Consider the following 20,207-nt stretch of genomic DNA (forward strand, 5'->3'; position numbering starts at 1 on the left):
AGAGGTGTAGCTCCAAGGGGATGGGGGGTGCGACGCACTGGGTGCTCGCCCCTGTGGAAGTGTGGTGAGGGCGTTCTAGGGCAGGGCGGGGGCATTCTGGGGCAGGGCAGAGGACGCACCAGGGCACTGGACGCTTTCCCCCCTTTCTACGCCTCTGGCCTTTGCCAGCCTAACAGGGGCAGGGATGCTGCCAGCCTCATCCATAGGAGCACCTGCAGCTGCAGAGCCCTACCTCTTCTCTGTGCTGCAAATCAGGTGTGGCTGACTTGGGGAGCCTCCCATCCACATCTCCCTGTGTTGTAGCTTAACCTGCCCTTCTTTGCTTGTTCCTGAGTGGGGCTTCCACAAGGGACTTGCCATAGGTGCACCAGCCATCAGCAGGGCTTCTGCCGCCTGCCCAGGAACCTGGCTGGTATCATCAGGAGAGTTTCCTAAAGATACCCTGAAATTTTGATGCTGCTAGCCTAAAAATGTGCCCCCTGCAGGCCAAAAACTGAAAAAACACTAAAAAATACAAAAAACGCAAACCTACGGGGGGGTGGAGTTTGGGGAGAGGAGGGACTTCAGTGGGACATAATGCCACAGAGTCCATCTTCGGGGGAAGGGCGGCATATAAAATTAATAATAAATAAATAAATATTCCGAAGCAGTCATCCTCCAGGTGAACTGATCTGTCACCTGGAGATCAGTTGCAACAGCCAGAGATCTCCAGCCACCACCTGGAGACTAGCGACCCAAGGAGAGTGGCAGCCTTCCTGACCTCCTCAGGCAGGCCATTCCATAAGGCGGTTGCTGATATTTCCCATTTGCAGGGCGTCACCTGCAGAAGGCCCTTCTCAGTGAGCAAAGCTGTTGTGGTGGTGCATTGCAGGAGAGGCATTATGGCAGATATGAGGGCACAAGGCCATAAAGAGCTCTTTGTATGTGATAGCCAGTACCTTGAGTTGAACCCAGTTCATGAAGGAGTGGCTGGAGTGTATTATGCATGCTCTGCCTAGCTCCTGATAATAACCAAGTGGCACCAACTGGAGTCTCCAAGTTGACTTCAGTGGCACACCCATGTAGAGCAGAGCATGGATCCAGGCAGTCAGATCAGCCAAACCAAGGTAGGTGACTGTCTTGCCAGCTAAACTAACCTTGCAGAAAGCATTTCCCCGCTGCTGCATTAACTTGCTTCTCCAGCAATCTTGTCTCCAGCAGTTGGATATGGGATAACCTCGACCCTTGACTGAGTCAGTAAGTGTCAGCTGAATGCCATAGAACAGTGGTTCTCAACCTGTGGGTCGCGACCCCTTTGTGGGTCGAATGACGCTTTCTCAGGGGTCGCCTAAGACTCTCTGCATCAGTGTTCTCCATCTGTAAAATGGATAAATGTTAGGGTTGGGGGTCACCACAACATGAGGAACTGTATTAAAGGGTCGCGGCATTAGGAAGGTTGAGAACCACTGCCATAGAAGGTGAGAAGCACCATGTCTTAGCTTCAAGAGATCTGCCTTCCCCATCAAACATTACCTCTGCCTTGTCAGGATTTATTCAGTTCAGTTTCAATTTGTTCACTCTTAGCTATTCAGCCACATCAGAGAGGCTGTAGCAAAACAGACGTCTTCCCAAAAAGCTTCCAAGTAAGGAATGCTAAGAAAACAACAAGTCGTCTCCAAGGAATCTGGGATGACCTTAATGACTGAACAATCTTGCTTCAAATACAGCTTTTTGAACTTTTGAACCGGGGCTCCTCCAGCTGACCCTCTAATAGCAGTTTGATCTGCAGCAATTAGCGGGTGATAATGTTTAGCTTTGGGCCATAAAAGGCTTCGCCTGCTGATTCCTACGTAGCAAACCTCTGCGAAAGGGGAAGCTGGGAAGCAGGCAAGCCAGAGGCAGGGACCGCCTGCTAGTTTGTAAAACATTTCACAGAATTGCTGTATCTTCATAGAATCATATGATTTGTTTATTGTATTTATTCTTTATGTTTCTCCCAAAAGCTCAGCCAACCTCCTTTCTAAAGATGGCTCAAGGCAAGAACCCCCACCCTTCCTTAACTTAAGCAGCTGAACTCCATGTGAGTCTCTTGTCCCATTTGAGTTGGAGCCCCTGTACAGTAGTCACACTAAAACAGTGGTTCTCAACCTTCCCAATGCTGTGATCCTCATGTTGTGGTGACCCCCAACCCTAACATGTATCCATTTTACAGATGGAGAACAGGGAGGCAGAGAGTCTTAGGTGACCCCTGTGAAAGGGTCGTTTGACCCCCAAAGGGTCGCGACCCACAGGTTGAGAACCACTGCACTAAAACATCGCACATCAAACACAAATCACCTGCATGGAACTAAGGTGGCAGAGAGGTGAGGTAGGCTAATGGACAGCTAACAGCACAGCAAGCAAATGGGGGAGGGATAATAGTAACTTTGGTATTCTTTTGCCTTAAAAGGATCAACATAACTTGGCTGTGACTTGAAGACACTTACCCACATACGATAATCCTGGTTGTAGTAGAAAGTACTGTCAAGTAGCAGCTGACTTTTGGTAACCTCATAGGGTTTTCAGGGCAAAAGATGGACAGAGGTGGTTTGCCACTGCCTACATCTGCAAAGCAATCCTGGACTTTCTTGGTGGTCTGATCTTCTGAGAGCTGATGAGACTGGACTAGCCTGGGCCATCCAGACTTGGGCAATAACTTTCCTCCCACCCTTTTAAATGCAAAGTAGAGAAGGTAACAGTTCTAGTGCAAATCTTCTCCCAGCAGTCTTTAAATGGTACAAAATATTCTTATCCCTGGGATGTGTGAGACAGGCCTCAAGAGTCCACCTCATAATGCCTTTTTTTTTTTTTTGCTTTACTACACTGCTGTGTTTTGGATTTTGGTGCTTCTCAGGAAAGCCAAATTGATCCTCATGCAGTTGCCAGTTCCTGGCCAGTGCTTAATTCTTTCAGGTGTTGACAATGAAGCAGTAGTGCACCATACCGTGAAGTAAACAGTGCTGGACTTTTTAAAGGGGGAGGGGCCAAAAGAAAATCCCTCCCTACTCCACTATCTGGCTCAGAATGACTTAGTATTTATTAAGCCAAGTGAACTTGAGACCCTGCCATATGTATTTTATCTTTGCATCTGGGCTGGCTGCTCCTCTCTCTTCCTTGCCAGCCTTAGAAATGTTTGCTTTCCTGGGGTTGATGGTATCCCTGCTGGCCCTTGGAACTGGTGCCCCAATCCAGGAAACAAGCACCCGCAAGAAGCTCCTACTGGTTTCCTTTGATGGTTTCCGGTGGAACTATGACCAGGATGTTGATACCCCCAACCTGGATGCCATGGCAAGAGCTGGGGTGAAAGCACGTTACATGACTCCTCCCTTTGTTACCCAGACAAGCCCATGTCACTTCAGCCTTCTCACAGGTGAGTCCACGGCCTTCTAAAAAGAAGGGTGCTGGGGATGGCCATGCATTTCAGAAAAGATACTATGATGGACAGAAGGCTCATTCAGATGAGCTCACAGAAGAGCTGCTCCAGCATCCAATCACCTTTGAGAAAGAGGATGAGATGTTGGAGGGAACATAGGAGAAGGGGAGTTTTTTCTGATTCAGGCAGAGGCAGAGAGCAGTAAGGATAGCTCTGCCTGATAGTGTGGCAGAGGGGTTAAGCTCTGTCTCTGGGAGAGAGGAGCATGCTTCAATGCTAGGCCTGTCTCTGGTGATAAGCAGGCCTTGTACCAATTACTCTGACTCTGGGGAAAGGGCAGGCTGGTATGAGTGGAATCCTGTGTGAGAGAGAGGATCCAACCTAACTAAAAGTCTGTTTGTGCCTGAAAGCATTATGGAAAAATCTAACTTCTCTCTGAAGTCATAACCAGTTTAAATTCCTGTGCCTCAGACAGGTGTAGTTTTGACTACCTGGTGACCTGTGCTGCTGGTTTGTTCCTTTAAAACCAACCTGTAAATAAATAAATCTTCTTAGTTGTTTCTATATTAATCCATCCTCAGTGATCTCAATAATCTCCTTGTGCACTGCAAAACTTACCTCACAGTAGCAAACCTAAAGTCTGTATATTCGCTACCTGTAGAACACCTGGAAACTGAGGGGAAGGTTTACAGTTCAAAATGAACTTAGATCCCAAACATCTTAGGAGGCTGTTTGTGTCCCATCAGTTGGAAAAAAAGAGGCATAGAATCATAGAGTTGGAAGAGACCCCAAAGGCCATCAAGTCCAACCCCCTGCCATGCAGGAACACACAATCAGAGCACTCCTGACATATGATCATCCAGCCTTTGTTTAAAAGCCTCCAAAGGAGATTCCATCACTCTCTGAGGCAGTGAATTCCACTGTCAAACAGCCCTGACAGTCAGAAAGTTCTTCTTAATGTTTAGGTGTAATCTCTTTTCCTGCACCTTGAATCCATTACTTGTTTTCCTGCACCTTGAATTCATTACTCTTCTGCAGTGGCATAGTGGTTAAGAGCTAGGTGCATTCTAATCTGGAGGAACCGGGTTTGATTCCCCGCTCTGCCACTTGAGCTGTGGAGGCTTATCTGGGGAATTCAGATTAGCCAGTGCACTCCCATGCACACCAGCTGGGTGATCTTGGGCTAGTCACAGCTTTTTGGAGCTCTCTCAGCCCCACCCACCTCACAGGGTGTTTGTTGTGAGGGGGGAAGGGAAAGGAGATTGTAAGCCCCTTTGAGTCTCCTACAGGAGAGAAAGGGGGGATATAAATCCAAACTCTTCTTCTTCTTCTCGCAGATATCTTAGCTTATCATTCACTTCAGTGGTGCAAGATGTGGAATGATAGGAAACTCAACCCCCCCTCCCCCGCAATCCTGATTCAAATACTAGCCAGATGCCCTGTAATGCTCTATCCATCCATCAGCAGCAGACTTTCTCCATTTCTAATTTATGGTGAATTATAGAGATTTAAAGATGAAGGTGGTAATTTACTAGAACATATCTAGTTAGCAAGTTGGGAAAATAGATCTAAAACAGGGCTCACCAATCTTTCCCTTTTCTGGAGGAGATCACATAAAAATCTCCTCAGCTACTTTACTCCATGCCATCCAACATATTACCATGTTCTGTTCTGTACTAGGTGCAGAACATGGACTGGGGAGAGCACCAGGAATTAAAAGATCAATGAAACAACATAGAGAAAATCTTATGAAATAAAGGGTTTTTTAAAAATCTAGATCAAATCTTATTGTAAGTATTTCTTGGGTCTTCTAAGGGATGCACAAGCTATTTTGCAGCAGCTGGCAAGATACCAGTTGCTTGAGTTATGTATTGGAGGCACCTGATCCAGAACATGAATAGTCAAGTGGGAAGCTAAATCTGATCTATGAAAGCCACTCTATCCAGCCTCCTGTGTCTTTAACCTGTAATCAAGAGGTGCTAAAAATTTGGCTCCAGTTTTGTTTTGTCAGAATTTGTACGCTTTGTATAATTGTGTTGCTTTTTCATGCTCATTCACACATGACAAAAGAACACGACTGTGCTAGTCATCAGTCCTTGCTACAAGGGGCCGCTCCATATCCAAATGGGGTTTCAAGAAAAGGAAGGAAAAGTCAGTGATTTCCTCACACTCAGAAGAAAAATTCTGTGACTCCATCACAAAGTCCAACAATCTATTTATTCTATAGTGTTCATGAACTGTTAGCAAAGAAAAGTTGAAGATGAGAAGAAGAAGAGTTTGGATTTATATCCCCCCTCCACCATTCCCACCATCAAACAATTAATTCCAAATTTATCTCTTGCAGGAAAGTACATTGAGAACCACGGGGTGATTCACAACATGTGGTTCAACACCAGCACTGGGCAGAAGCTTCCTTATTACAACACACAGGGGGTTTCTTCCTGGTGGGACAACGGCAGCCTCCCTATCTGGATCACAGCACAAAGGCAGGTAAGCAAGAACTTGCAGGTAAGCAAGTTCTACCCAGAACTCAGCAATCCTAAAATGAGGTGTTCTTGTATTTTTCATTCAAAAAGATGCTCCTGGGCTCCTGGATGTAATGCTTCATCCTGCTCTACAATATTCCCTTTATACTGTAGGGGACAGAGTACTAAGAAAGGTAAACATGGACAACACTGCAAACCAGAACCAGATCCAAGCAGCAGAGCTTACAGGGAGTGCTAAGCACCATCCATACAAAGGAGCTTATCATACTCTTTTTTTAAAAAAAAAACATACAATAAAATACCGGTAGATTTTTCATAGATACAAATTTTTAAAAATTGACAGATGATTTTGACAGGTAGGTGTACAGAGGCCCTGTACACAGAACTTTGGGAGAGCCCTTTTCAAGAAACCCTTCCTCCCCACCCTATAAAACATGACTTGGAAGAAGTCAAGCCAGCAGCTTGGGATGGGGGAGAAGAGGCATCTTTGCTCTCACCAGAACCAGCACTTTCTTTTTCTCCTCATAAGGGAAAAGGGTTCAAAGTGTGCTTGGTACTGCTGGTTTGTGTTTTTGAGAAAGAGCAGCTTCTAAGGCTGGAAGTAGGAACAGCAAAATGGTAGGAAGGACTGCTTTATCCTTTCCTTCCTCTTGCTCAGCCCCTCCCCCAGCCACTCACATATCACACTTTTCTACTTATTGGCAGGCACACTGATTAAAAATAAAGATAAATGTTTATTAGGGAACTACGTTATAAATAGGAAAGCTAAGAGACCAAGATAGCCCCTCAGAGGCGTAGCAAAGGGGGAAAGTGCACTGGTGCATCCTCAGCCCCCATCCTGCCGGAACACCCCTGTCCTGTGCTGGAACACCCTGCCACACCCCCGGAACGCCCTCACCACACACCCCACAGGGGCGCGCACCCAGTGCATCGCGCACTTCCCCGCCTCCTTGGAGCTATGCCTCTGTAGCCCCTACCTACCTTGCTGGCTAATGGAAAGGAAAAGAAGTGAGCTTGTGAGGAAAAGCAGGAAATTTGACCTGAAATTATCAGTCTAAAGGTAGGCAAGAGGTGCCATAAAAGGGTGGAAGAAAGTACCTAGCTTTGTATTCCTATCCAGCTAACCACCTGCCCATCTGCAAAGTCTTATTCTCATTTCTTTGAACACTAGTCATTGCTAGTTCATCCACCTGTAAAGAGCTTAGGCTGGCATGCATCATGTAACTCTGATAATTTCATCTTTTAAAAAAACCTCACAGAAGGTGGTTTCCTTCCCTTAAAATGGCATTTATTGTAAGTTCATTTTTTTGTCGTTTATTGTAATGTCAAGTATTGTACGTTATGGATTTCCTTCCCATAAAATGTCATTTGTTGTAAGTTCAAAGGACACACAGCTCTGGGTGTCAGAAAAAAAGCTATGGGATGCACTGAAGCCTTGCCCAGCTCAACCCTGTGGTGACATAAGAACATAAGAACAAGCCAGCTGGATCAGACCAGAGTCCATCTAGTCCAGCACTCTGCTACTCGCAGTGGCCCACCAGGTGCCTTGGGGAGCTCACATGCAGGATGTGAAAGCAATGGCCTTCTGCGGCTGTTGCTCCCGAGCACCTGGACTGTTAAGGCATTTGCAATCTGAGATCAAGGAGGATCAAGATTGGTAGCCATAAATCGACTTCTCCTCCATAAATCTGTCCAAGCCCCTTTTAAAGCTATCCAGGTTAGTGGCCATCACCACCTCCTGTGGCAGCATATTCCAAACACCAATCAAACGTTGCGTGAAGAAGTGTTTCCTTTTATTAGTCCTAATTCTTCCCCCCAGCATTTTCAATGTATGCCCCCTGGTTCTAGTATTGTGAGAATTTTCTACCCCATGCATAATTTTATAAACTTCAATCATATCCCCCCTCAAACGTCTCCTCTCCAAACTAAAGAGTCCCAAACGCTGCAGCCTCTCCTCATAAGGAAGGTGCTCCATTCCTTCAATCATCCTCGTTGCCCTTCTCTGCACTTTTTCTATCTCTTCGATATCCTTTTTGAGATGTGGCGACCAGAACTGAACACAGTACTCCAAGTGCGGTCGCACCACGGCTTTATATAAGGGCATGACAATCCTTGCAGTTTTATTATCAACTCCTTTCCTAATTATCCCCAGCATAGAGTTTGCCTTTTTCACAGCTGCCATGCATTGAGTTGACATTCCCATGGAACTATCAACTAAGATGCCCAAATCCTTTTGGAGTTTTTCCCACAACATTTTCCACAGTGTCTTTCCTGCATTCATGAGGCTCAGATATCTAGTCCCCAGTGCTGCCGGCACCTTTTCCCAAACCAAAAGCGTACATAACATGCAGTTATATTTATAATATTAAGTCCTAAAACTATGATTTTCTCATCCTAGGGTTTGAAGACAGCCTCACTTTTTTTCCCTGGGGGGAATGCCACATACCAGGGGGAACAGGTGAACATCAAGAGAGTGGAAGGTCTCTTTCACAAGTACAACAATGAGACCGAGTGGAGGCAGAACATTGATCTTGTCATGAAGTGGTTCACCAAAGAAAACCTCGACTTCGTTGCCCTTTACTTTGGAGAGCCTGACTCCACGGGACACAAATATGGCCCAGAGTCTGAGCAGAGGAAAGAAATGGTTATTCAAGTAGACCGGACGGTTGGTTACTTGAGGCAAAGCATTGGGGAACATGGCATGGACTCAACCCTGAACTTGATCATCACATCTGACCATGGCATGGAAACAGTAATTAAACAAGATGAAATTCAACTCCGAGGCATGGCAAACTTCTCTTTCCAGGACATCCAGTTTGAGCTGGTAGATTATGGACCGCAAGGGCTACTGCTGCCAAAACCAGGGAAACTAGAGAAAGTTTATGAGGCCCTGAAAGATGCTCATCCCAAGCTCCATGTCTATAAGAAAGAGGAATTCCCGGAGAGATTTCACTATGCCAACAACACCCGGATCACACCTCTCGTGTTGTACGGTGACCCTGGCTATGTCATCCATGGGGTATGGTGTGCTGTGTTATCTATATCAGGACTTCCGACTCCTCTCCTCTTGCTATGGCTTTGGTGTGTGTTGGGAACAAAGGGATCTATTGGAGAGAGAGAGAGAGAGAGAGAGAGAGAGAGAGAGAGAGAGAGAGAGAGAGAGAGAGAGAGAGAGGACACCTATGCACCATCTCCTCATGTTCATCCAAGCATAGCAACTGCATGTTCCTAACAACTTCTCCAGACACCCTACCTCTCCTTGAATCAGTTCCGATTACATGTCAGTTAAATTATGAGAAACGAGCATATGCAATCTGGGGGACCGTGAGGAATCATGGGATGGAAAATCAGTTTTAGAATCCAGTTTTCCATAACCTCGCTCAGGGGCCTGAGAAAGATAAGTTTGCCTTTTTCTACACTTGGTTCCTTTCACATTCAGCTGCCCTTAAAACCCCAGACTGCCAGGAGAATCCTCAGGACATTTTACAAATTGTGGTTAATTCATAGACGTGGATTTTTCAGCATTCTTGAAGAGTCCCTCAAATACTTAGAAAACCCTGTCCTGAGTATAGGTGGCCTTGATGTACAGCTTTTGTGATCAAAAAGGGGTGCAGCCACTTTACTATTAAGGCATGATCTTCCTTAAACCCCTGGGTCTCTTACTGCCTTTATCTCAAAAACACACCAAGGGGAGGACCACATTTCCTTATCCATAGCCAAATTCAGAATTAATTTTTTTATGTAGTAGGAATACGTAGATTTAGTGAGGCAACCTGCCACTCACTGCACATGTATTCCACATGACAGGTCGTTTTATCTTTAGTGTTGTGTTAACTAAGAATCTTAGCTAAATGGGATTTTTAATTTTTTAATCAGATTTTTTTAAAAAGCTTTTAACTATAAAGTCTCCTAACAGGTTTGTATTAAATTCAGAATTCATTTTAAAGTAGCTTGTTTATAAAGAGGCATTTATCTCTTAAACCTGAACCATTAACTAGAGTTAATAGCTGTTTAAGAACAGGAAATTCCTAGTTTCTGAGCTTCAGCATTATCACACAATACTCAGCAATGTATTTGTCATTGGACTTCACCAAGTCATCACAAGTGCTGTCCTTTGCCTCATCAAGGAGATCCAGAAAGTCTCCATGGCTGACCTCCTTCCAGCTTGGTATAGTGCAGTGATGGCGAACCTATGGCACGGGTGCCAGAGGTGGCACTCAGAGCCCTCTCTGTGGGCACGCACAGAGTTCATCATGTGGGGGGGAAATCGCCCCCCCCCCCCACATCTAGGCTGGCCTGGGCCGCTGGGCTTGATTATTAGCATTAAACCTAAGACCTAGTTTTGGGGAAGCAGTGTAGGTAACCCTGTTAAGTGCTGTTAAACCCTACTGATTTTCATGCAAAGAACTAAAGTGCAATCCTTTACCTGGGAGTAAGCTCGGTTGCTGGCAATGGGGCTTGCTTCTGAGTAAATCCTCCTAGGGTCGTGATTCACCCATTCGAAGAGTTGCACAATTGCTTCAAAGCAAAGCCAACGACTACCACCAAGCTTACTCCCGAGTAATGCGCGCCTCTGAGCCAACCGTTTTTTCTAAACAAAAACCTCAGTATTCAGGTTAAATTGCCATGTTGGCACTTTGTGATAAATAAGTGGGTTTTGGGTTGCAGTTTGGGCGCTCGGTCTCGAAAAGGTTCGCCATCACTGGTATAGTGGTTAAGAGCAGGTGCACTCTAATCTGGAGAACCAGGTTTTATTCCCCGCTCTGCCACTTGAGCTGTAGAGGCTCATCTGGTGAACCAGAATAGCTTGTGCACTCCACCACATGCCAGCTGGGTAACCTTGGGCTAGTCACAGTTCTTCGGAGCTCTCTCAGCCCCACCTACCTCACAGGGTGTTTGTTGGGCGGGGGGGGAAGGAGTTTGTAAGCCCCTTTGAGTCTCCTTACAGGAGAGAGGGGGGGGGAATATAAATCCAAACTCTTTCTCTTTCTCTTCCTGTTCTTCTTTATGCTCTCTTACTAGCAAGCTCTGCAACTTTTACTTCTCAACCTGTGGCTCAGTGGAAGAGCCTCTGCTTTGCATACATAAAGTCCCATGTTCAATCCCTGACATCTCCATTTAAAAAGGACCAGACAGCAGGTAATGTGAAAGATCTTTCCCTGAGACCTTGGAGAACCACTGCCAGTCTGAGTAGACCCTACTGACCTTTAAGGACCAAAGGTTTGAGTCAGTATAAGGCAGCTTCATGTGTAGGACAGAACCAGTAAAACAATGTGGGCATTTACTTTCTATATCATAAGGGGAAATGACACCATGTTGTCAAATGATCGTTCCAGGCCTTGCTTAGGGAAAGAGATGGTCATCTCTTTCAGCCCAACTGGGTCCAGGTTTAATCAGAAAGAAGTCCCATTTTGTTCAATAGGACTTTCTTCTAAAGGATTATAGTCATAGTCTTTCAGTAAGTGATTTTTGCTAGTATTCATACAAATAAAAACCAGTCTTTTTGGCTCTGCATGTAGGCTGCAAGCCCAAATATTTTTTTCTCCTATGCCATATAATGGTTCTAGTTGCAGACTAATATGTTTTAATTGTAGTAGCAAGGTAAAATGTAAACTGGAATATTGGGATTTCTCAGTGGGAAACCTAATTAGAATTTTATCTCACCCTTCCAAGGAGCTGAGGAAAGCATAAACCAGCCCAAAGTCACCCACTGAGCTTCCATGAGAGTGGGAACTTGATCCCAAATCTCTCCAGGCCACTGAGATTTGGGGGTGATGGGTGAAAACTGCATTGCACCTTTGCTTCATTGCCCCAAAGTGCAGCAAGTCATACTTTCTCCTCCCTTTTCAGAGAATCAAAGTGCAATTCAACAAAGGGGAACACGGCTTTGACAATGAAGCGATGAACATGAAAACCATTTTCCGGGCTGAAGGACCCGCCTTCAAGAGGGATCTACAGGTGGAGCCTTTTGACAGCGTGAATGTTTATGCCCTCCTTTGCGAACTCCTGGAGATCACACCTGAGCCCCACGATGGATCCTTGAATGCTACGTGGCACATGCTGCGCAAGTCTACAGGTCTGGTTTCACTGTTTAATACCCCTTCACAGTGCTTTAAACGAACTGGCAGGGCTGCATAAAGATGCCGGTAATCAGGGGAAGGATGGACTAATGGGAACCCTTGTGTATCCTTTAAAGAGAGGCCACTGGAAACATGGCCTCCTTGCCCTTCAGCTGCAGATTATTTCCAACATTATGGCAAATTTAACAGCCAGTACACCAAAATGATTTAAACTCATTGCTCCAATTAGTGTGCCAAATGTTTAGCTATTGTTGCCATTCGTTCTTCAAATCCAGTTCTGAAATTTAACAGCTGGTACTGAGATGCAAATTTTAAACAATCACAGTGTGTGCCAAGAGCCAGGAAAATATAATCAAGGTTTGTAAAATTAAAAGCAGCGGGGAGATGTCAGCCCAACAGCTGAACAGAAGAATGAATCTGGGCTTCCCCACTCAAAGTCCAATAGTCTCACCATTACGCAATAGTGTTCCAAATTACTGAAGACAAACATATATTGGATACGATGAGAGTTGGGAAAGTGGAAAAGCCCACCTCTTCTGCCCTTTCAGAAGGTAGAAGAGTCCTCTTTTATGTCATGGCATGTTTGATCTTCCTGACTGCCAGACACATTCCGTGACATAAGCTTGCGTTATAAGGGACAGGCACAAAGGGAGGCCTTCTGGTGGGGGGGGGGGGGATCTGCAGCCCTGTTACCCACCTCTGTTGTGGCCTTGCTAGCCTCCCATCTGTCCATTTATCTTAAGTGCAAGTATCCCCAGACTTAACAGGGCTCTCTATTCCCCAGAGCAGGAGTCTCTTGTTCTGGCCAACTGAGGGATGCCTGCAACACCAGCTACAGATACTGTCTAGAGTGGAACAGAATCAGTCCTATGATCCATGTTCATTTCATTGGCCCTATCAGCACACAGTGACTGACTACTAGGATTGCTCATCTATCTGCCTGTTTAGCTGATACCCTGTTCGCCGCTCACAATCAGGCATCCAGTTTTTTGACTGTCTGCTTGGTCATTGAGCCATTCATGGCTGTTCGGTAGGTTGATCCAACCTATTCTTCTCTGAAAGCAGAGTCCAAAGCCCTTGATTGTCCATGCATGCCTGGTCTCACACAGCCCGATAGAATTCTACCCACCCACACCCCGGCATACCATTGCTGCACTCGAAAGGCAACTGTTTAAGTAGACAGTTAAATCCGTCATAAATAAATGCAGTGTGTGTTTCTTAAAAAAAAAATCATCCTTCCATGCAATATTCAATTGTTTTACCATCGTTGGAGATTATGAGATAGGAATTGATTTTATGGTTTTGAATTGCTTGCTATGTTTTATGGAATGTGTGTTGTATTTATTATGTATGTGAGCCGCCCTGAGTCTGGCTCTGGCTAGGAATGGGTGGAATAGCAAGCTCAATAAATAAATAAAATAAGTAAATTAGTAAAGAGAATATTCCCATCCCTTTGCCTCTATGCAGAGATCACGAAGAGTTCCCTGTACGCTGGCTTCAGTCTGCTCCATTGCATTCCAAAACCGCCTAGACATGCATGCATGCTTTGAACAAGAGAAGCGTTCCCAGATACCTTTCCCTGGCCTACCATCAGCATTACATGTGACTCTTGTATATAGCACTCTGAATCCAAGAACCACTAGAAATATTAGGTATTTACAGTCTCCACAGAACGAAGGCACTAATATGCAATTTGTTTTCTACCACCAACATTCCACAAAACAAGAAGTACTTAGAAGCCAAATTATAGTTGTTAAAAATACTTACCAACTTGAAGTATTGGGGCTGGTATGAAATGGACGAGAGACAGTACTACACTGCATGTCTATTTCATCCATACTTAAACTATACTCATGCCGTCTTCTAAGATTGAGACTTTACCCAAAAAAAGTTTAAACTTCACACTGCACAACCACACCTAGCAGAGTCTACCTTCATTTAACCCCAATGTCTGGCAGCTGATATAAGCTAGCATCTTCTTTCCTCATCTGGCCAGTAAAGTCATACTCTTTGATCAGACTTGTGGAAAAACCCCAAATTCTGAGCCCAGCCCATCCATCTTGACACTTTTCAGCAGGCATCAAAGGGCACCTCTCACCATATAAGCTTCCAGCTGTTGCCATCTGGGAGTCAGTAGAACAGACAAATCACATGACTTGTCTAAGGTTCAGTACCATGGTGGGTGGACAGACTTCCTATATAGATCCTCAAAGATATTGGCAAGCCTCATGCCAGCCATACAAAGATAAGAGAACCGTTATAATTCAGTATACAATTACAATGCAAGACTTATTGAGGGCAAGCTGTGAGGGAAAAGATATTGGTTTGGAAAGGATTGCACCCATTTGCAGATTACATTGTCAATCGGTATTAACCATAGTGGGGGTAGTGCTCAGTGCGATCCTTCTCACAAATGCGGACAAACAAGGAACAAAGGGCACAGAATAGACTCCTTCCTTCTTGCCTTGTGTTCTTGTGTACTCTCGAGAAAAAGCTCAGTTGACTATTTTGTGTGAAGGAGGGCTTGGAAAGGCAATCCAAGAAAACTGAGTGCGCTAGAGATGAAGGGAGGGGGATGAGTTTGCCAGTGATCATCACAAAGGAGCCCCGAATAATTCTAATGGAGCAGCTCCGTCTTATCTGCTTCTCCCTTGCTCATCACTTAGCTACTGGTTTCCATGCTCCTTTCCCCTGCCCTCAGCTGGACTGCTGATGCTTCCTTTAAGCTCTGGTAGATATCTGATTAAAGAATGGAGAGTTATCTGGAGCCCATCTTCCTACAATTAGTTCTCTTCAGGAGCCATTCACAGTTACTACAGGATATTGTCAAAGGGCCCCGTCTCCCGTTTAGGACAATAATAGAATATTGCTATCAACTACACAAAGAACTGGAGAATTAACTTGTGAAACCTGTTCCCACTCTGCCAGATTTCAGACTGCCTATTAATTTCAGGTGTAGTTCTTTCCATTAACCCCAGACTGTGTGGCATGAGAAGCAAAAATCTCCAATAGGTATAGAGGTTACACTGATAGCCCTTAGTGCAGGCTGTAGCAAGAATGTGGATGATTGGCATTGGCCTTGTCTAGATGCTCAAATTTCATCTCATGTGGTGCATTTACAATACCCAGGGATACATTCACATGAAAAGCTTAAGAAACGGCTCAGTGCATGTAGATTTGGTCTCCCATAAGCAGTTTCACAGTAACAAAGAAATGCACCACCTGATCACAGAACCTGGGTCCACAAGACCCTAGGGAAAGACAAAGTCTCACATTAACATTCTGTGTGAATATGTCTCCAGGGGCTGTCAACATGCCAACTGCACAGTTCAAATGACAAATATAGGAACTCTGGTTTTACAGGGCAATACATAGTGCATTACAGAGAAGTTGAGCATTACTGCAAGATATGAAAGAAAAAATATCCACTGTGGGAAAAGTTTCCAAACAGTTCTCAAGGGCAGCCCTACAGACCACAATGCAGTAATCTAAGCTAGAGGTAACCAGGACATGCACAACAGCCAGATCTTTTCTGCTCGGGAAAGGTCCCAGCTTACTAACCAGTTGAAAATGGTAAAAAGGAGGCCTGGATCCAGATGCACCCCCAGACTGTGGATCTGTTGCTATTGATCTGTAGCATTTTAACAACCAGTTCTGCCAAAGTGGTGTGAACCTGCTGAATCCCACCACTGAGTGCAACCCCATCCAGAATAGGCGTCACTTTAAAATCCTGGGTCAGACCTTCCACCCACCACTAGCACTTCTATCTCATTGGGATAAAGCTTCAGTTTATTAGCCCTAATCCACTACAAAACTGCTTCTAGACACTAGTTTGGGTTACCACAGCCTTCCTGAGATCAGTTGGATGGGTGAGACAGAGCTGAATGGCATCCACTTATTAGTGACAGCCCAGTCTGAATCTCTGGATGACTTCATGCAACTATCCCATGTAAATGTTTGTTTATTTATTGAGGAGGAAGATCAAACACGCCACGACATAAAAGAGGAGGTGTCCCCAAATCTACAGGAGTTTCCTAACCTGGATTTTACAACCAGATTTGGCAACTCTATGCTGGGAGGCTGTTGGCTTATGGGATCCCACAAGATTCCATTGTGTCTCCTATGTTCTTTTGGTTGAGGCAGCCCATATGTCCAATCCATCCTCCTGGCCTCCCAACTGTATTATTATTATTATTATTATTATTATTATTATTATTATTATTATTATTATTATTATTATTATTATTATTATTATTATTATTATTATTATTATTATTATTGATACAAAACAGTTACACACAGCAAGCAAGATCAATATGCTGGATTTTGTATTACATCACACGTCGGACACTTCCCAAGCATCTAGGACTGTGTGATGTATCGACGAATAATGCGTGCAGATGCGTGCAGATTATTATTATTATTATTATTATTATTATTATTATTATTATTATTATTATTATTATTATTATTATTATTATTATTATTATTACTACTACTACTACTACTACTACTACACACATAACAGCACAGCACAAGTGTCTGGAATTCATCTCTGAATATCGAGTCCTTCCCAAGGACCTAGGATATTAGAGGCATTTGCGTAGAATATGTGCAGTTCCTAGAAGTGCTGCTTTCTGCAGCATGTGGACTGATGTTCTGTCCAAGTGTAGGCTTTCCAGATGTTTTTCAAGATTTCTTGGGATTCCTCCTAGAGCACCGATTACTAGTGGGATTGCTGTTGTTCTTTTTTGCCACAATCGTTCAACTTCAATTTGTAGGTCCTTGTATTTTGTGATCTTTTCCAGCTCTTTGTCCTCTACCCTGCTGTCAACTGGCACAGCAACATCTATGATCCAAACATGTTTTTTCTCTATCACTGTTATGTCTGGGGTGCACTGGCGTAATGCCCATTGGGCAAGGTGGGCAGCTGCCCAGGGCATCACCTTGTGGGGGGCATCAAAATGCTGGGTTCGTTTTTGGATATTTTAGTGGTTTTCCATTTTTGGCCTGCAGGGCACCAAAATCGGCACCAAAATTTCAGGGTATCATCTGGAGATGATGGCACCCCCCAAGTTTGGTGCAGTTTGGTTCAGGGGGTCCAAAGTTATGGACCCTCAAAGGGTAGCCCCCATCTCCTTAGCAAAGAATGGGGGATGGGGCACCCCCTTTGAGGGTCCATAACTTTGGACCCCCTAAACCAAACTGCACCAAAATTTGGGGGTACCATAAGGACAGTTTCCAGATGATACCCTGAAATGCTGGTGCCGATACATCAAAAAATGCGCCCCCTGCAGGAACATCCCAGAAATTTGCCCAAGAATCTTTGTTCTGCATTGAGTTTTCTGTATTGCTGTCCATGGGGGTTGCAGGCTGGGGGGGGGACATTTCTGAAGGCACAGTCTCAAAGCTTTCAGGGTCTCATCATGAGACTGCCCTAGTGATACCCCGCAGGTTTGGTGCAGTTTAGTTCAGGGGGGCCAAAGTTATGGACCCTCAAAACTGTACCCCCCATCTCCTATTAGCTCCCATTGGAAACAATGGGGGATGGGGCACCCCCTTTGGGAGTCCATAACGTTGGACTCCTTGAACCAAACCTCACCAGACTTGGGGAGTAGCATAAGGACAGTCTCCTGATGATATGCTGAAATTATGGTGCTGATATGTCTAAAAGGGCACCCCCTGCAGGCACCAATGTCCTGGTGCAAAAAAAATTGGTCGTGGTGGAGTGGCCGCCCATGGGGGGGGCATCCAACTCAGGTTTTGCCCAGGGCTACAGTTTGCCCAGGGCTGCCTTGTTACGCCCCTGCTGGGGTGTTGTGTGCCAGGTGTCTGTCTATCTATATTCTAAAGTCCCAGAGTATTTTTGCTTCTTCATTTTCTGTGGTCTTCTCTGGCTTGTGCTCGTATCAGGTCTTGCTACAGGGCAGGCCGTACTTTTTGCAAAGGTTCCAGTGCACCATTGCTGCTAGCCTATTGTGACGTTCGAGATAGTCAGTTTGGGCTATTTTCTTACAACAGCAGATGATGTGCTCCATGGTTTCATCACCCTCTTTGCAGAGACGGCACTTTGGGTCATTGTAGGACTTTTCAATCCGTGTCTTTATTGCATTTGTCCGTAATGCTTGCTCCTGGGCAGCAAAAATCAGGCCTTCAGTTTCCTTCTTTAGAGTTCCCCTTCTGAGCCACTCCCATGTTTTCTTGCTGTCAACCTTCCCTTCAATGTTCTTAAAGTACTGCCCATGGAGGGGCTTGTTTAGCCACTGCTCCTTTCGTGTTTTAAACTGTTGGACTTCATACTCTTTTGATTCTTTGGCTTTCAGCATCTCAGCCTTGTGGACTTCTTTCAATGCTGGCTCTTGACTTTCTTGGATGTATTTTTTCAGGCCTCTTTTCTCTTCCTCTACTGATTGCTTGACGTGGAGCAGTCCTCTTCCTGCTTCTGACCTTGCTAGGTAGAGTCTGTCTACATCACTTCTTGGATGCAGTGCTCGATTGATGGTCATAATTTTCCTTGTTTTTCTGTCCAGGATGTCCAATTTGGCTTGTGTCCAGTTAATTATGCCAGCAGTGTAGCGTACTACAGGCACCTCAAGTATTAATTGCCTTTATTGTATTTCCTCCATTTAACTTTGATTTCAAAAATTTTCTTACCCTTCTAAGATATTCCTTCCTAATTGCGCCTTTGACTTCTGCATGCTTGATGTTCTCTGCTTGCAGTATCCCCAAGTATTTGTATCTTTCATTCACTGGTAAGCTCTTTATTTCTATGGCATTTGGCATATTCACACCTTCGCATGTTGCAAGTTTACCTTTACTGAGTTCCAAAGTTGTTGTTGTTGTTGTTATTATTGTTGTTGTTGTTGTTATTGTTATTTTGATAGACCGCCCACCACCTGCTGTACGTGGTGTACAACAGCAATATATCAATATAATAAATAACAAAAATTAACATAATAACAAATCTGAAAAGGGGGAAGAGGAGAGGTGTGCACAGGAGAGAGAGGGACTGGTGGGGGGTGGGGGGAGAATGTCTGAGGCAAAGCTGTGCTTGCTGACAAATCTTCCCCACTCTGGCAGCAAAGAAAATTAAAGTTGCACTTAAAGTGGTGTTGCTTGGCGCGGGGAGAATGGGAATTGAAAGCAGGACTTGGGGAAATAAATCTGTACGAGAAAACTTGCTGCAACAGACATTCGCCCCTGCCATACAGCGGACCTCAGAGCATAATGGGCCTTAGTCCTGTAACCAGCGCTAAACCCAAATTAGAAGGTATCTAATCACAATACTGTACTCATTGATACAGTAAAAAGTTGATTTGGTGGTACACTGGGATCAATCAACCACCATTATAGTCAAGGCTGCAATTTTCCCAGGTGCCATACCACATCAGATGGAGCAATTCAGCAGTATAAAGTGGCTCTTGATGTTAAAGTCGCATGTGTGCAGTGGGGCAAGGGATTGCATGTAAACAGCCCACATACAGGTCACTGTAGCGTAATTTGTACATGCAATACGCTTGAACACATGACCTTTCCGCTTCTTTGAGACAGAATGACTTCACAAGAAATTTGTATACAGTGGAGCGTGCATTATCATGTGTGCGGGTAGCTGCATAGATCCACATATTGCATGAACTGGCCCAAAGACACCAACTGTAAGACACTCTTGTTTAAATGACGACATCTAGTGGCCACACCTATGTAGTACTTGCCTTGTTCTGATTCCATTAGTGTAAATTCCTGGGATAAAACACTGAGTTCACAAAATTGAAGTATTTCTTCACATTCCCCCCAACCACGATATTAGCTGTCCCTTTGAGTGGAAGGAGACAGCACACATTCAAGAAGTGGCTGCTGGATTCCCAGTTGCCTAACGCAGGAATGACTTTGCTGCTTTTCTATTGCAGGAGATGATCAGATTACAGAAGATGATCAGATTTCTTCTCCTTCGACTTGGCAACTGGCATTGGTGCTGAGCATAGTTGCATTTGTGGGATGTGTGATTGGGGTCGCTTGCTATGTGCTCATATGAGGGTGTCCTCCAGCATCCCAGGAAAAAAGTCAGCAAGGTATGAAGAACTACAGCTTGGTTTACTTCTTCTAATACACATTCAGGCCCAGAAGCCTTTAATTACAACACGAGGCATCCATCTTTAAAACAGATCCAGCTAGTCCTAATTTCCAGACACCACTTGGAGGCAAAAAGCTCTGCCAGAGAGAACCAGTTTTTTGCATGCGTTTTACTGTAGA

The 20,207-nt window shown here is 44.7% G+C and overlaps 1 protein-coding gene across 1 annotated transcript; it reads left to right on the plus strand.

Moving 5' to 3' along the window:
* Positions 1 to 3,147: 3,147 nt before the first annotated feature.
* On the plus strand, positions 3,148 to 19,989 carry ENPP7 (ectonucleotide pyrophosphatase/phosphodiesterase 7). The gene is made up of 5 exons (XM_048491721.1): positions 3,148 to 3,388; positions 5,736 to 5,881; positions 8,276 to 8,896; positions 11,728 to 11,953; positions 19,865 to 19,989. The coding sequence occupies exons 1-5, from the start codon at positions 3,148 to 3,150 to the stop codon at positions 19,987 to 19,989; spliced, it is 1,359 nt and encodes a 452-aa protein (XP_048347678.1).
* The last annotated feature ends 218 nt before the right edge of the window (positions 19,990 to 20,207 follow it).

Source organism: Sphaerodactylus townsendi, linkage group LG03, assembly GCF_021028975.2.
Source record: "Sphaerodactylus townsendi isolate TG3544 linkage group LG03, MPM_Stown_v2.3, whole genome shotgun sequence".
Lineage (NCBI taxonomy): Eukaryota > Metazoa > Chordata > Lepidosauria > Squamata > Sphaerodactylidae > Sphaerodactylus > Sphaerodactylus townsendi.

Bases quoted from the DNA above. Each gene is read 5' to 3' on its own strand.
- ENPP7 (XM_048491721.1), top strand. From the start codon at position 3,148: ATGTTTGCTTTCCTGGGGTTGATGGTATCCCTGCTGGCCCTTGGAACT. The intron at 3,389-5,735 runs GTGAGTCCACGG...TATCTCTTGCAG, and splicing joins TCACTTCAGCCTTCTCACAG to GAAAGTACATTGAGAACCAC. The intron at 5,882-8,275 runs GTAAGCAAGAAC...TTCTCATCCTAG, and splicing joins GGATCACAGCACAAAGGCAG to GGTTTGAAGACAGCCTCACT.